General features: G+C 41.3%; 2 protein-coding genes across 5 annotated transcripts in view; both read left to right on the forward strand.

Moving 5' to 3' along the window:
* Positions 1–16,520, forward strand: part of LOC140380781 (trans-1,2-dihydrobenzene-1,2-diol dehydrogenase-like) — an 82,504-nt gene that overhangs the window by 11,804 nt on the left and 54,180 nt on the right. The gene's annotated exons all lie outside the window — the stretch shown is intronic.
* LOC140381343 (protein mono-ADP-ribosyltransferase PARP6) lies at positions 1,215–12,327 on the forward strand. Of its 4 annotated transcripts, none has more exons than XM_072465387.1 (23): positions 1,215–1,745; positions 2,430–2,509; positions 2,751–2,828; positions 3,314–3,408; positions 3,485–3,545; positions 3,699–3,789; positions 4,002–4,068; positions 4,140–4,289; positions 5,497–5,647; positions 5,921–5,974; positions 6,107–6,202; positions 6,333–6,425; positions 6,503–6,628; positions 6,782–6,847; positions 6,935–7,002; positions 7,179–7,227; positions 7,334–7,446; positions 8,085–8,157; positions 9,477–9,546; positions 10,274–10,353; positions 10,553–10,616; positions 10,708–10,792; positions 10,888–12,327. In XM_072465387.1, the coding sequence occupies exons 2-23, from the start codon at positions 2,507–2,509 to the stop codon at positions 10,988–10,990; spliced, it is 1,836 nt and encodes a 611-aa protein (XP_072321488.1). In that variant the 5' UTR covers positions 1,215–1,745; positions 2,430–2,506; the 3' UTR covers positions 10,991–12,327. The 4 variants fall into 4 exon arrangements, 3 of the variants coding, with proteins under 3 accessions (XP_072321488.1, XP_072321487.1, XP_072321486.1); XM_072465386.1 differs by having other exon boundaries at positions 1,216–1,745; positions 5,843–5,974; positions 6,785–6,847; XM_072465385.1 differs by having other exon boundaries at positions 1,217–1,745; positions 5,843–5,974.

The raw sequence follows: 16,520 nt of genomic DNA on the forward strand, positions 1-16,520 counted from the left end.
GGTAGGTTATGTTGTATTGTGTCACACCCGTTTCCCTCGGTGTCTACACACGGGCTGAACGCAGACACGTTTGAATGTGTTTCAATCTAAAGCTAAAACTTTCAAAAATGTTCTATTTCACCACAAAGATGTACGTTCATCCATGACGTGACCACATACACTGAGACCGTGGCGACACCCAGCGTTCACTATTAGGTATTGCATTTATAACCAGGAAGGCCCACATAAAGCATAAATTAAATGTTATTATAATACTAGGCCTATATTATGGTACCGCAAACTACAAAATACATGTCCACCTACTACTATCACATGACATGCAGGTTTTGAGCCTTTTACTAATTGACTTATCATTGTATTGATGAATAAAACGTACTAATTCAATAAAGTGTAGCTGTATACAAACACAAAATGACACTCCACTTCTACATGTTTTTCTTTCTTACCTGCTGCTACTTCCACTGCCCATTGTATCATTTCATTGGCTGTACACAAACTGCATGGATGAGAGCCACTAAAGGAGACCAACACACACGTGCAGGCCAGTCCATCAGCCCAAACCCTGGTTGTCAGTCAGCATTAATCATAATAACTACTAAGCTGGAGTAACACTAAGGCGATCTGGGAATATAGTCACATAATTCTCCCAGATGAGACACGCAAGTTGTACGCTATTTTTTTCAGACGGCACAGCCATTGCAGCTCATCGTATGAAGCAATCTATGTTTATGTCACAGTTTATGTATGTGTAGATTCATGTTATTATGAGATGTGCCAAGTATTATATCAGCATGTGCTTAATTGTATGTAATAGGCAGAACAGATCTATTTACTGATTTCTGAATGTCATGAATATTTATTTATGCTATATAACTAATATCATAGGGCAGTGCCTTTCACACTAGGACCACCTCTATGTAAAGTGTCTGTGTGTATTGTGAAATACAAGCTCTATATATTAATAGTATTATTGTTTTTTTGAAGATCTTGCTTTCATAGTAACAACAGATCTCCACAGGTCTATGACAGGGCTATTTCTGGTCTAATTTAAGGCTAAACCAGGTATGGAAGTATGACCATACCATTGTTACAGTTGTTATAACCAAGAACTTACCTTACGGAGGACAAAAATATAAATAAACTTTACCTTCAATGAAACAAACAGTCGAGGACCTGATGTACCACCTGAAAGCACTCGTGATACACCCACTGTTTCAGAATCACTGCCATATGACTAATATTTATGATCACATTATCCTACAAGTATTGTATAAATACAATAGGAAACCACTCAAGACAAAGGATCAGTGTATTATGCAACCAGCACACAAGTAGGCAAACAGCAGCATACAGAGGGATGGATGTACACACAAATACAATAAGTATTCCTCCATTTTCCTTGCTTTTTCAAGCAATAAGTGCAGTCAGCTGCGAGTCACATGACCAGCTGAATAGCACTACTGAGCATGCTCAGGGCTTTCAGTGTTGTCAGGCAAAATATAAGACAGCAGTAGGAGCAGAGATCTGCAATAGATAAACACACACAGCAGATGGCTTGCTTGCTCACGCATACCGCTAGCCTGGACAGGAGGTTGTAAAACTGGACGATTGTGACTCTCATGTAGCCGATTTGTTGTGATCGTTACAGAAAGAGAAGCCGCCGAAGGGAAAGCAGGTGTGCCCTTTAAGAGGGGGAGCAGCTGAGCAAAGGACAGCATCCCAGTCTCCATCCTCTGGAGGTAAGTGTGGGGTACATAGGGGGAGGGGGTAAGACGCCTGACTGCATCTGTGTTCGCGTTAAAAAGCCTGAAAATTGGGACAGCGAAGAGAGCTGTGGGGGTTGAGAGGCACGACACTATTGGTATGAGACGCGACACTGGTCGGATCAATGGTGGACAATGCTGGCATGATGTAGCGTGTGTTATGGATACGAGGAGGGCTGTGGATTACGTGGCCACAACAGTTATTAGAATGTGTTTGCTTTATTCTGTATAGGAAATATGAATAGCAGCCAAGATGTTCTTTCTTTTGTCTGACACTAGTTATGTCATACTTAAAATACATATTTTTCCCATCTTGATTCCTACATTATGTTAACACAATGGCATCAGCAAATGGACACTTCAATAGACAGAGCAGCCTTTTGCTTTATATTCTCTTCTGGATCACAGCTAACAAAGAAAAGGAGACATTCTGGGTACTGAGCGTACAGCACTATCTCCCACACATTCTCCTCTCAGTGATTAATGCCACTCTGAAAGGAGGCTGAAATGGCTGTTGCTAGGATACATGGCAAGGTGAAGAATGGACGATTTAAAGAAAGGAGGAGGAGGGCATTGTTCTACTGAATGGCATCACACTAACCGAGGCTTTGTTGTTTCATATTTTCTGTTTGTTGTACATTTGTTTGTCATTCCCGTTTTCAGAAGGATTCGTGCGTGAAATGGCTGCAGTGGTTAGCAACGGTCGAGGGCCTGTTTGAACGATCCTATGATCAACAGTCCTAATGGTAAGGCAGTTTTCATGCTGTGTTCTTTACATGGAAAATGCTGTGTCACCATTCGATATCGCAGCGTATTGTGTGTTCCAAATCTAACATTCTGTCAAGCTCTGACGCTGTAACCTGCTCTGTTTGAGGCACTTCAATGGAAGCTAAATATAGAGAAAGAATGTCACATGAAAGGGTGATGGAGATGCTTGTTTTCTTTCCGCTTCACCATATTAGCTTTTGACAATGTGTGGGCCCACAGGACATCAAAGGCCAGTGCTGGACAGACGAGGAGTCAGACGGGGAGAATGAGTCCGAGCAGTTCCTCTATGGCATTCAGGTAAAGCCATTTCATGTTTCACATTAATATATTATAAAGGACAGAGCTATATGTGGTCCGTGTCATATTCATGAATGTCTATGCTGACTCATGCTTTTATCTAACGTCAGAGTATCATATATTTTATTCATGATTTACATTCAAGTCCCTCATTTGGTAATACTTGTTTTGAACTACTGAAATATTATTGATATTCTTCATAACATTAATTGCCAAATAACCTGCCTAGACTTCCTCTGTACTGAAGATGAAAGACAAATGTATTAAATTGCTATAGTGTTGTTGGTGTATTTAGTTTTTGTTGTTAGTAAGGACACAACAACAGCTCACTGTATGCTTTAAATATATTACAATTGTATTTTGCTTTTTTGTGAATTAAGTTCATAAAACATTATCCAAATGAATTATAATCATAAGTGAAATTACACTTTAGAAATGTCACTGATATTTGCAGTATAATTGAGCACGTTCTACTGCGTTCACAGGGCAGCTGTGCGGCTGACCTGTACCGTCACCCTCAGTTAGACGCAGATATTGAGGCAGTGAAAGACATTTACACTGAAAGTGCCATCTCTGTCAGGTAAAGCATGGAGTGTAAAGCAGTGCCTGTCATAATTATGTTTATTGTACATTTAATTGTGTCTTTCTGCAAACAGGGAGTATGGGACCATTGATGACGTGGACATCGACCTTCACATTAACATAGGATTTTTAGACGTGAGTCAGCCTTTTTCCAACTTACTCCATTCATATTCTAGAGTTGTCATTTTCCAAAGCAGCCCATTAATGATGCAGTGTCTGTTCATAGTGCTTTAATGGATTGCGCTAATTAGGTAGTTAACTGTGTGTATTTATGCGTGTCTGCCTTAGGAGGAGGTTGCAACAGCGTGGAAAGTCATCAGAACAGAACCCATTATTTTAAGACTGCGTTTTTCGCTCTCGCAGTACCTTGATGGACCTGGTAAGAAGTAATGGTAGCAGTGTAAATGCCCTGTAGTTTTATGGTATGATATAACATTATATTATAATATATATATATATATATATATATATATATATATATATAATAATTAATTATTATATAATATAACAATATTTGGTCCCGCGTGTGCTTAAATGAATGAAATGGTCACGTTACATTCATTGTTAAATTAATTTTGTCTTTGTCTCAAGAGCCATCAGTAGAGGTTTTTCAGCCTTCTAACAAAGACGGCTTTAGTCTCGGCTTACAACTAAAAAAGTAAGTTTTCTTTTTTGCAAATTAGCAACGTTATTGCTATTTATTCACCGAGTTGACGTTTGCACTTGCAGAATCCTGAGCACGTTCACTTCCCAGCAGTGGAAACATCTCAGTAATGAATTTCTTAAGGCGCAGCAGGAGAAGAGGCACAGCTGGTTCAAAGCGGGAGGAACCATCAAGAAGTTCCGGGCTGGGCTAAGCATCTTCTCGCCTATACCTAAGTGAGTGTTTGCCTTTGACCACACTAAAACAAAACAAACGCTAGTGAATGAATGGAATTATACCTTAATATTAGTCGTAACACACACAAAATGTCTGCTTAGAAGAAAGAAAGGAGTTTGTGGAAATAGAGGAAAGGTTGTGAGGCCTTCAAAGAGATATGAGAGCTGCAGGAGTGGCAAAGAAAAAAGCCTGGCTCGATGAAATGACAGAGATAGTAGAGAAAGGAAGGAGAAAATAGGTTATTGGTTGATTGTAAGAAAGAAAATTCAACGAAGAAATGCTGAGAAGATGGCCAAAAGACAGGCTGACTGACAACGGGAGGATGAGTGGAGGGGGGGAAAAAGTCTCCTTCATAAAGGGAACTTTGAGAAGAGAGAGGTGGAGTTATCTAAGAAACTCCAGGACACACAGACATTTTTTTAATTTATGGATTATTCTCTGTCCAGGCAAAATCAATGCAGCGAGCAAGGAGCAGGACTTGCTTATGAATGTGGAGATTTCTTTGGCTGACCTTCCTTCTACTCATGGACTCAATATTAAGTCCGGCAGCTCGTCCCACCAAGACTATTTAATCTATTGTACACCACAGTGAACTCTGCAATGATACGAAACCAGCAAAAATGGCAGGATATACTACATTATACTTAGAGAGATAATTAAATAACCAAGCAAATCCACAATTAAAAAGGCTTACATTAACTGTTTTAATGTATTACACTATAAACTAAGATACAAGCTTAACTAGCATATATACATACATGCTATTTAGAGTATTGTATTATGATAGTGGATAAAATACTCCTTTTGGTTATACTGGACGACCATAGAAATGACACAAATTCAATATGTGACACTTTTAGACAGTTTCCCCAGAGGACAGGACTCCCCTCAGGCCTTGTCCTACTGCACGATGCTCTGACAGTTACAGTATGAGTGCTCAGGACGGCGGTCAGCCTCACTGACCACCTGGTTGCTTTGACAACTCCATGACTGGACCAGAGTTTCGTGTCAAATTGGTGTAGTGTCCAGAAAGTGTCAGGAAGTACTTTTTTGACAACTCAAATCCCTCTATGCATTTGAGCAGGCTGTCAATAATCCATTCTGGTTGTTCTAACAAGCTAACAATGTTTCCCTTTCAAAAGGTGCGGTGTTTTGGTTTAACCTTTTGCATTCAGTCACACCGAGTTCTTATTGTTTTGGCTGCAGGTCTCCTAGTTTCCCGCTGATCCAAGACACAGTTCTAAAGGGAAAACTTAGTGTTCCTGAGCTGAGAATGACCCGGCTGATGAACCGTTCCATCTCCTGCACAATGAAGAATCCCAAAGGAGAACTCTTTAGTTATCCACCTAATGCTCAGGTCAGTGTCAGTGTCAGTGCTACTTCTACTGGATACATTGCTCTGTGTCTTTGTGCCTTGTCCCGTTTGGCCCACTCTGAACCGTCAGTTCGGTCGTGCCACCTGCACTGCCCCCACCTGTGTCGCTCCCTGCCCCACACTGTTTGATGGCCAGATTGCGTGTCCCATAATGTTTTGTCTCACTTGCTTCATCAGACTGTGGCTGTCCCAGCGGCCAGAGCCCCCGCGCAGATTACCACGAGGCAGCTGATTGAATTGTTTTTCTCATCCCAGGCGGGAGGGCACTGCAAGAACATCCCTACACTGGAGTACGGCTTCCTAGTACAGGTTAGATAAAAGTAATGGTTAAAGCAAGGACATTAAGTCAGTGCAATGCTTGATTGGAGGCCTTTTATTGGTTTAACTTTATTGCAACATTATGGTGCTAAGTGAGGATACCGCTTTGCTTTTTCCATGCAGATAATGAAGTATTCTGAACAAAGGATCCCCACTCTCAACGAGTACTGTGTGGTCTGTGATGAGCAGCATGTCTTTCAAAACGGTTCCATGTTAAAGGTATCAAAGCTACAGTCATATTTTACTTATTTTATGTATTTTCTCTAGAGATACAAACATCAATTAGACTGAATTATTTGCCTTAATGTTCACTTTTTATTCATATGCTGAACAATTGTTTTTCTTCCAGCCTGCGGTGTGCACTAGGGAGTTGTGTGTGTTCTCGTTCTACACTCTGGGTGTGATGTCAGGAGCAGCAGAGGAAGTAGCTACTGGAGCAGAGGTGATACACACTTAGCAGGAGGAAACTAAAACATATATTCAGCAAAAAATTACATTTGAACCGCTGTTTTTCTGCAGGTGGTGGACCTTCTGGTGGCGATGTGTCGAGCTGCTCTGGAGTCGCCTCGAAAGAGCATCATCTTCGAGCCCTATCCATCTGTAGTAGATCCCAACGACCCCAAAACCTTGGCCTTCAACCCTAAGGTCAGCACCCACTCCAGCGCCGTTATGACTCGATTCATTTCAGTCATTCAGTATTATTAATATTATTACCAACAAATGCAATATCTTCTCAAATGTTTGTTTACCTTTTTCCCCTCATACACAATGGTTCTTCGGCTTAAACAATCAACACAGAAGAAGAATTATGAAAGGCTGCAAAAAGCATTAGACAGTGTTATGTCTATTCGAGAGATGACACAGGTAAAACGAGACAAAAATGATAAAGCTTGCAAACATATATTGTAACCCAAAAGACACGCCTAAACCTTGTTTTTCTGTTTGTTTTAGGGCTCTTATCTAGAAATTAAAAAGCAGATGGACAAACTGGACCCCCTTGCCCATCCCCTGCTACAATGGTGAGAGCTTTGTTTTGAGAATTGGTGAACTTTGATATCCAAACACTCAGCCATCCAAAAGGAGGAATAACGGCCAGCAATTGTGTAGTTCTAGTACTGTACATATACACACATATGCATAGACATAGACATATAGAAATGTACACTCACCTAAACATATTTTATTCTGTCTGTAGGATTATTTCCAGTAACAGGTCACATATTGTCAAGCTACCTCTGAGTAGGGTAAGAAACCTAATCAAATGTCTTTACTACTGACTATAAACTCATCACTCTAACTTGATTTATTTCCCTCTGTGTTTCTGGGTCTGTTTAACATGTGCTGGGATAGCAACTGAAATTCATGCACACGTCTCACCAGTTCCTGCTGCTGAGCAGTCCGCCAGCCAAAGAGGCCCGTTTCCGCACTGCCAAGAAGCTTTACGGCAGCACCTTTGCTTTTCAGTGAGTCCTTTTGCCCCCAACTTGTTTTTCACTTAATATTTAATGCCTTTGCTCTTCTCTAAGTTGGTGTGTAGATATTGTTAACTTTATTGCAGTTGGTCAAGGACAGCAGATCTCACACATGGCCAAAACAGTCATGCATAATTTAGCATTACACAGTGTCAGACACGATCATGAGTCAGTTTAACACCTGGTTTTTGGGTAGAGGGCAGATCTGATAAAACCATAACCAAGCACACAGTCTGCTCCTTCTGTTGGAAAGGGCGGCCATCCACATTTTGCCAGCACATGCAGCCAGAAATACTATCTGAGATACTTACAAAGGCAGATGGACCTCAGTTGAAAATATTAGAAACCAAGAGGGAGGAGGTTAATTCAGTTCAATGTGGCCCTTGCCTTTTCAGAAAATTTCAAAAATATATTATTTAATACAGAAACACTGCGGCTGATTAAACATTTAGGCATACTTCACATAACAAAATTGCATTCATTATTGATGAAGTAGTTGTTCAAACAAATTTCTTTCTAACTTAAAAACCCATACTTTTCCACCCAAACTGATATTTTATGATACGGGTACTGCACATACATTTTAATCAGTTGTTTTTTATCTGCACCTCTCTTTGCCTTTTTCCCAGTGGTTCTCACATAGAGAATTGGCACTCTGTTCTGAGAAATGGACTCGTCAATGCCTCCTATACTAAACTGCAGGTATGTAAGTCTGACATGGCTGTACGTTCAACATGCAAAGCTTTATAGCGCCTGTTTCCAGTTTAAACTACTGTAAAGTAACACATCAAAGCCTATTTGTATAGTTGGTACAGTGAAAAAAATAGAAGATAATAGGCCAAGGTTACTGTTTCAAGCTATTTTGGTATTCAAAATGATTAGGTACATTCTCTTTGCTCGGACATCTGTGAAAAGACAGTACATTTTAGTCTGGTTCTGGGCAATTAATTGCCGAACTCCAAATGATTATTACGCCGATGCGGGAAGAGCGCAATCATTGCAGTAATCACCAAACTTTATCTCACAAGTAAGTGAAACTCGTCATCCAAGCAGTAGTTTGTTAGCAGTTTTGTGAAGGATAATATGCCACCGAACTGTCTCATTTGCACAACAGAGCTGATAATGATTGCTGGAAGACACGATGGGACTGTCTGAAAATAGATTAAGCACACAATTAAGTCTGAAAGCTTTGAAAATGTCTCACCTCAGCTCGGTTTGCTCTCCCCAGCGATGTGATTCATTTATATCTTCTTTGTTCCCCCAACTTTTTTGATCTGTCAATGTTTGATCCGGTCCGGGTGTTCAGCCGCCTGCTCATTCACCTTTTCCCTTTTCTCCTTGAGCTCTGACACCCACGCTACACCTCTTGTCATTGTGTTATCGAAAGGAGCCGATCTGCCTTCAGCTCCAGCCATCACACGGAGTCTCGATTCCCTTATTACTTTTGATTCCGTCCAGATGTGCCGCGTTCTGATCTCGCCCTTTCATTCCTCGTGTCTCAAGTCGCTTCTTTGTTCTCCATCCCTCGGTCATGTCTCATGCACGCTGACGTCTCTCCGTGACCCCCGCCTTTCCGCACTCACAACTTTTTTTGAGTGTTAAAGTTTAATGCCCGTCTTAATTTATCCCGCCTTCAAATCCTTGCCAATTAAAAAAGATAATGATTTAAACATTTCATCAGCTCTCTCAGGGCATTATTGAACTTGAGGCTTCAAACGGGTGTTAAGTATAGCATTACCACTTGCCATGCCAGCAGTTGTTCTGTTGTACTGAACATAAAAACAAATAACGTTTTTCTGCTTGATAACTCTTTATAAGCCAGTCTTCACTCCTCTTTTTCTTTTTTGTGGAATTTGAAATGAGCCAAAGTTCAGTAGTGCTTTGACGTGAAGAAATATTTGTTTAAAATCACTTGGGAAATGGGTGTAATTTAGCCCGTAAAAGGTTTTCCGTCTTTATGCGTCTTGTGGTGTTTTTGCATATGGCCAGTGACACTTCCCTCTTGCTCTTTTGAACCCAAGCTGCACGGGGCAGCTTATGGAAAGGGCATCTATCTAAGCCCCATCTCCAGCATATCTTTTGGATATTCAGGTATGAATGGTTTACTTCTCAGCATTGGCCCCGACTTGAGTCTGTTCAGCTCGTCCTCCACGACACTGTCATGCATTATGTGGGTTTGCTTTGTTTGTCACATGCTTTGGTCTTCATGCTGGGATGCTTCATCTCCACATGCGGGGTGCAAATGTGCTGCATTTTACGATGTGTCCATGTTGGGTACTGGTTTGTTCAATGAGGCGTGCCCTGCCTACCATCATACTTTGTGTTGTGGCTGCAAACATCTGTGGTTTTGGTCGTTCAACTATTCTGTATGATGTTATTTCATGTCTATTATTTATCATAGTGGTTGTGAAAAGTCCCCATCGCACAAATAAGATAAGATAAGATATTCCTTTATTGTCCCACATGGGGAAATTCCATTGGTGCAACGCACTTTTTTGTACCTGTACCATTCCAATTAATTTATGAATCAGTTGTGTTTCTATAGAATGACAGAGTACTATAGAATACTAACTACAGAAAATGACATTAGTGTAAACTGTGTGTCGAAAAAATAATTTCCTTTGGGGCAAATAAAGCAGTCTTGAATATTGAGACATGAAAGTGACTTGTAAACCAAGGCATACAATCATCCTACATTTTTTATTCAAACGCAGTAAGCATCACGTGCTTGTTATCTTAAATCCACTGGAGAATTGTTTCATACAGCATCAGTACAAGTCAAAGTTGCTGTCCCTATAGCTCTTTCTTTTGTGTGCAGGGATGGGGAAAGGACAACACCGCATGCCCACCAAAGATGAGCTAGTGCAGCGGTACAACCGGATGAACACCATACCACAGGTTGGTTGTTATGGAAATGTCATTTTTTAGCAATCAAGTAAAGCCTTTATGGTAATTCAATTCAATTCAGTTCAATTTATATTTGTAACGCCCGAAATCACCACAGTGGCTGCCTCGCAGAGTGATAATAGATGTATTTATTTTGAAAAATGTTAATTATTTGTCTATTCTCCTTTGTTTTCATCTTTGTCTCAAACAGAGCCGTCCGATACAATCAAGATTTCTACAAAGTCGAAATCTGAATTGCATTGCCCTGTGCGAAGGTAAAAGCAATCAAAAGATAAACCTTGGCAAAAATGACAGATAATTACTTCCTACTTGACATTTATTTAATGTGTTGTTCCCTTGTTACAGTAATCACATCTAAAGACCTACAGAAACATGGAAACATCTGGGTGTGTCCCGTGTCCGACCATGTGTGCACTCGATTCTTTTTTGTGTGAGTATTATAAGCACACGTCCTGCCTGACTTTTACCTGAAACGTGCTAAAATGTGATTTGTTTGTTTGTGTTGAATGCTCTGTTTGTGCGCAGGTACGAGGACGGACAAGTTGGAGACGCCAATATCAACACCCAAGAGCCTAAGGTGCAGAAAGAGATTATGCGCGTGATTGGGACGCAGATCTACTCCAGTTAATAGACGCAGTCGGGCCGTATGTTTCCTGGGTTGAAGGCGAGGCACGGGCAGGCGAAGAGGTTCATTCTTCATTTCATACGGCAGATTTATTCGTTAATGTCCATACATACTCACCAAATATTTAACGTCAGAACTACACAAATGCTGAGAACATACCATATATTGCCAAACCTTGTACACGTCTTATTTATAAGAGAGAAAGAAGTTTACATATCCTTTATACCGCATAATCGCCACTTTTACTCGTTCGCCATTAAGTTTCTCACACAGTTTTGATCGATTAACTTTTCAGGCCGAGACCACCCAACATAACCACTGGCCATTGAGAGCAGCAGGCAAAATGCGTTAAATCAGGTTGAATATCGTTTATTTGAACAGTTTGCCGTGCTAAAAGATACTGTTTTCAATTAAATAATAGCTCAAATACGTTGTCATATCGGTTTTAATCATATCTCACGATATTTGGGAACCACTGACTTTAATGAATCATTATATCAGATTTTTGATAATAAACGCAATTATATTCAGAAGTACTTTTTTACCACATGGGATCATAACGTGTATTTTCAACCGATCGTCAGTGTCATTTAAGTCGTTTCCTGTTTTCAACTGACTGTTAGTTTATGCACTTACATTCCCGATGTATCCGCACCTTACAAGATGTACATAATGTTCAGTCTGTCTGCGGAGAGGGTAAAGGTCTAAGCGCGCTCCCATTCGTTCTATCCTGATCTGCATATTACTGAGGGGAAAGTGTACTGCTCTTCTGTTTTCACCTTGGAAGAATGACAACCTTGTATAGCTAATCATGCTCATCAGCTCGTCATGTACTTTATGTATGTACGTGTGGGTTTGTATTCTCTCAACATTATACTAGAGACATTGCACTTATTCTGCATATGCCTGAAACGGGATGATGGACATTCCTCGGATGTGCAGTAAATAAGAAGGCAAGGAGGTAACTGTGAAACATCTTATGACTAATGTGAGGCGGAATCAACTTCTGGGACAATTTGACTGATGAATGGACTGCGGCGGAGCACTGAAAGACAGTGATTTGTACATAAGGACGTGGGAGACCAGTATGAAATGTACTGTTCAGAAAAAGGTGCACATGTACAGCTGACTCATTGTTGTGAGCGCCAACGCCAGATTTGAAAGCTGCAAGTGTCTTTGAGAATCTTTTCCTTTTGCTTACTGTCTCTGGCGAGTAGCGTTTTCAGAGATGATGTTGACGATAATGATTGCAATTATAATGATGATGAAGATGAAAGGAGCTGATGTGGAGGGAGGAAAAAAAAGAATAAAGCTTGATTTTGCACAGTTTTACACACAAACTCTGTCCCTTTGATGCTTCTGTGGAAATTGGTATCATCACTAAATGTGAGAACTCTTTTGTGTCTGGAGCTGTGGAAACGTGGTGAACAGAAGGGGGCAGTAGCACTTCACAAACAGAACTGGGGAACAGGGAACATAACGTGATGTTCTTTCCTACTTCATGACATTTTGATGTATTTTATAATAGCCTTTTTTTATCCAAATGCCAACATTAACTAAAACGTATACCACATACACTTTAAAAAAAAAAAATCTTTACAACCAATAGATGCAATTTGACGTGCAAAGCATAGGCTGGCTTTGATATCTGCTTCCCTACAAATATACTAAAGCATCACATTTTTGCTTTTATAAATATAATGCTAAAAAATACCATTATATTCTAACCTTTTAGTCATCAATTCATCACAGTTCTTATTAAACACGATTTATTCCTTTGCCAAACCACCTGCCACAGAGGCAGAATGCAACAGAATCGACTCTAGTCCACTGTCTGCAGCCCATGTCTGTGGATGAGGAGCAGATGATCAGCAAGGTTCACTGCAGCCATGATCTCTCAAACCCAGCACTTATGTTGGACACAGTCTTCTGCTTTGGCTCGGTCCCCTTCACCAAAGCCAGCTGGCAGCCGCGGGACACTAAAACTGTAGCCTGTGGCGCGGGCCTGCAGCAGCCCCGTTCACCAGTGGGGGGAGCTCGTGCGTCGCCGAATCCTGTTGGTGCACAAATCGGACCTTGACTACCCATATGCAGACTCCCAAACAGATAAACAGCACATAGCGGTTGTTTGGCCAGATAAAGAGAACTGACAGGGGGCAGAGGGGTCACAGCGGGTGGTTGGCCCCCCGGCGGAAGTCACTGTTACCGGCCTCCACACCTCCGCTGCCTCGGTAATAAGTGGGACCTGCTTGAATCCTGCTGAAAAAGGAGCAATTATAGGGAGTCCTTTAATCACCCACACTTTTATTGAGCTCGGGGTCTCTTAGCTTGCAGCTCAGGCCCCCGATGGCGTTGGTAAGGAAGGTAGCGGGCGAAGGGAGTGACAGAGAAGGTCGGTGGTTTAACAGGGCGAGAAGGGGTCTCGTTTGAATTAAGGCTATTCGGTACGCCGCCCGGGCCCCTTCGGGACAGAGACAAAGAGATAGAGAGGACCGCGAGACAGCCGCACCACTGAGGCGGAGAGATAGATGGACTTAAAAGAGGAGAGACGAGAGGACTAGAGGGCAAGAGTTTTGGGGGACAGATCAGAATAAGAATCATTTTCAGCCCAAGTACGACGAATGTGTTGAATTTCCGAGAGGAGAGAATATTTGCAAAAAAATTGAATTAAAATGCTTTCAGAAATGTGACTAGATGGAAGCACTTGTTGAACTATAGCTTGAGATTGCCGGACATTATGAATGACTTGAGTTATGCCTTACGTGTTACTGTAAGAGCAAAGCCAACAAAGCCATTTATTAGACGTGTTGATCCAATCTCTAAGCTCAAACTCATTTTTCAAAAGGTTGTCTTGCTTAGAATGAAAAACAACCTGTTACAAAATATTAGTCACTACTACGACTATCACACTTTCAAAACCATGCTACAATATGGTGTTGTTTTATGTTTTTGATACAAGAAACAAAGATAATTGTTTATAGTCCAGATAAATGCCTTTAGTCCAGGGATATCACATCTTATCATATCAATAAAGAAAATACTACCCAATTTTTTGACTGAATTTGTTTACTAATGTAATCTATGCAAAGTTAAAACAAAATACATATAGATAAAAAAGTTTGTCTTTTTGCCAATTTCTGAAATATGTTAAAATAGACTATTCTTCTTGAATTTATTTGTAAAAGTAATGTCTTTCACTCTTTCTCTTGTTCAATTAATCAACATTTTTTTTCTCAATAGTTCTTTGGCTGGTTATGCAGATGCAATCAGAGGAAATTAGCAAATCCCTTAATCATTCAACATTTTGTCTAAAAACCTCGCTGTCCACCAAGGTCTTCCAGCCCAGTCCATCAGGATGCCATGTGAGTGAGCCTGGGCTGCTTGTGTTTGGAATTTCGAGCTGTCCACTGGTATCTTTTCATGCACCACTGGCCTTGATTTGATCTTCATTGCATGAAGTCTTGGTCCTGGTACACTCTGTTCTCATCCATGACTTACCTCAGTTATTGCAGCCAATAACGCCGCACCAGTGTTCAATCTGCAAGTGGGACTGACATCCACATTGCTTTTATATTTTTTTAAACAAATGGCCTATGTGTGAAAAAGACAACCAAATTTGATTTTCCTACTTTACAGTCAGCCCAGAGCCACAGTCGGCCCGGGCGCCCATTCAAAACACTACTGTCAGTGAGCTTTTTATTGAATTTTCAGCTGGGTGTTGCTTGCATGTGTGTCTATGTGTATGGCGTCCTCCTTCGCCTCTTCCCTGGATATGAATGATGGAGTGCAAGTCCTTGTCCAGTCCCTCTGAGATAGCGGAGTGCAAGGAAAAGGCAATGGTGGGTTAGTAATGTTGCCTTGCAGGAATCTGGTTCAAATATATATAGGAATTGTGCTCACTACAGTCAAACATTTGAACATGATATTCCAGATGTAATCACTTTGGGACATGGAGACAAACTGTAAGGCCACATTAACATATATATACAAAAAGATTGACTAATGTTTGACTCTACTTGCCTGAAGGGTCTTTCACATTTGCCTGATGTGCATTTGGCATGAGTTTAAAGTATGTTAGCTTGAACTCGAGCTGCACTACATAAGTTCTTGTATGTCACCTCCAGTATATTGGCCGGACTGGGATAAGAACAGCCCTTCGTCGTGATGGTGATGGCGGCGCTGATGTGATGAGGGATGCATAGACAGAAACAGATTTAAGAGTGGCAGAGGATGAGGGGTGCAGGGAGGAAGAGCGCACACCATGGCTGCTCATAAAGCCAACAGCTGTGTGGGTAATGTTTTGTGACACCAAGCCACTCTGAGCCCTTCTGTTTGCCAGAGAGCGAGGGAGCCGCCATATTCCGTCGTCACAAATGGCTCTGTCATTCACCCCCTAAGTCTTAATTATCGCTCCCGGTTTTTTGGCCACATTTTGCTCAGGCGTATGGATCCATCTGCACGCTGTATAATTCCACTACGCAATTTACAAGTGGCATTTATTACAATGGCCTATGTGGCATATCCTCTTTAACACCAGCAGCCTTTTCAGAGAGACGAGGGGGGACAAAAGAGCAACGCAATCTGGCAGCAACAGTGCCCACTCTCTCTCCTCTCTATAGTCTTTGTCTTTTTCCCCCCATCTGTAACCCCAGCTCTCTGCGCAACTCCAGAATTCCACCCCCGTACTACAAATTTTCTGCTTATACTTGTGAGTTTTACCCCTTTGTTGTTAATTTAATTTTTATGGATTTCGCAGCACTCGCACAAGCCGCCCCCAATCTGCCTCCAAGCTGAGGAAAAGGAAATAGCTGATGTTGATTCCCCACCCCCCCTCTCTCTTCCACTACTCACCCCTTTGTAATTCATTTTGGATTAATTCCCCCTGTCTACAGAGACAATCCTAATTCTTTATTATTTCCACTTCATAGGCTTGATGACATCCCCATATCCACATATCATATCCAGGGGAAACTTTACACCCGGTAGACTTTCTTGTTTTCGTCTTCCTGTCTCCTTCCTCCTCACACACGTGGCACCTCTTTCAATTCCTTTCTGCTTTGCATGTCTGTCTCTTTGTTCTGTCATTAGACTCATCTCTGCATGTTCACTTGTTGAGGTTTTATTATTCACCAAAACAAAGTTTCCCACTGAGCTGCTGGTCTCCCATCTGCACTGATCGGCACCCAGCTGAAGTCAGCTGTCTGGTGCCCACATATTTCCACAACATTCTGCCCATATTTTACATGCAATGATAGTGAAGATGCATGTTCGTGCTCAGTGCTCAGTAGATAACATGTTGGTGTAGATATATTTACCATGTCATTATGTCAGGTGAAGGAAACAAATACACATGTACTTTTTAGACTACCTGGTCACCTGTTAGACCTTTGGTTCGGTTGGAGTTTCCTTGACCACAACAAGACTTAAGTCACAACGTTTGTCTGCAATACTTAAACGTATCTAGCTCGCTGTCATTGATGTACAAATGTCTTCAAAAATCAAAACAGACACAGAGCTGACCTGTAACTGTGCC

This window comes from Eucyclogobius newberryi, unplaced genomic scaffold (assembly GCF_026437365.1).
Source record: "Eucyclogobius newberryi isolate DKJ021-1_F unplaced genomic scaffold, fEucNew1.0.hap1 SCAF_5, whole genome shotgun sequence".
NCBI classification, from domain to species: Eukaryota; Metazoa; Chordata; class Actinopteri; order Gobiiformes; family Gobiidae; genus Eucyclogobius; species Eucyclogobius newberryi.

Excerpts from the sequence above, each read along its gene's own strand:
- LOC140381343 (XM_072465385.1), top strand. Across the intron at positions 2,829-3,313 it reads AGTTCCTCTATGGCATTCAG|GGCAGCTGTGCGGCTGACCT; the intron begins GTAAAGCCATTT and ends CTGCGTTCACAG. Across the intron at positions 5,975-6,106 it reads AGTACGGCTTCCTAGTACAG|ATAATGAAGTATTCTGAACA; the intron begins GTTAGATAAAAG and ends TTTTCCATGCAG.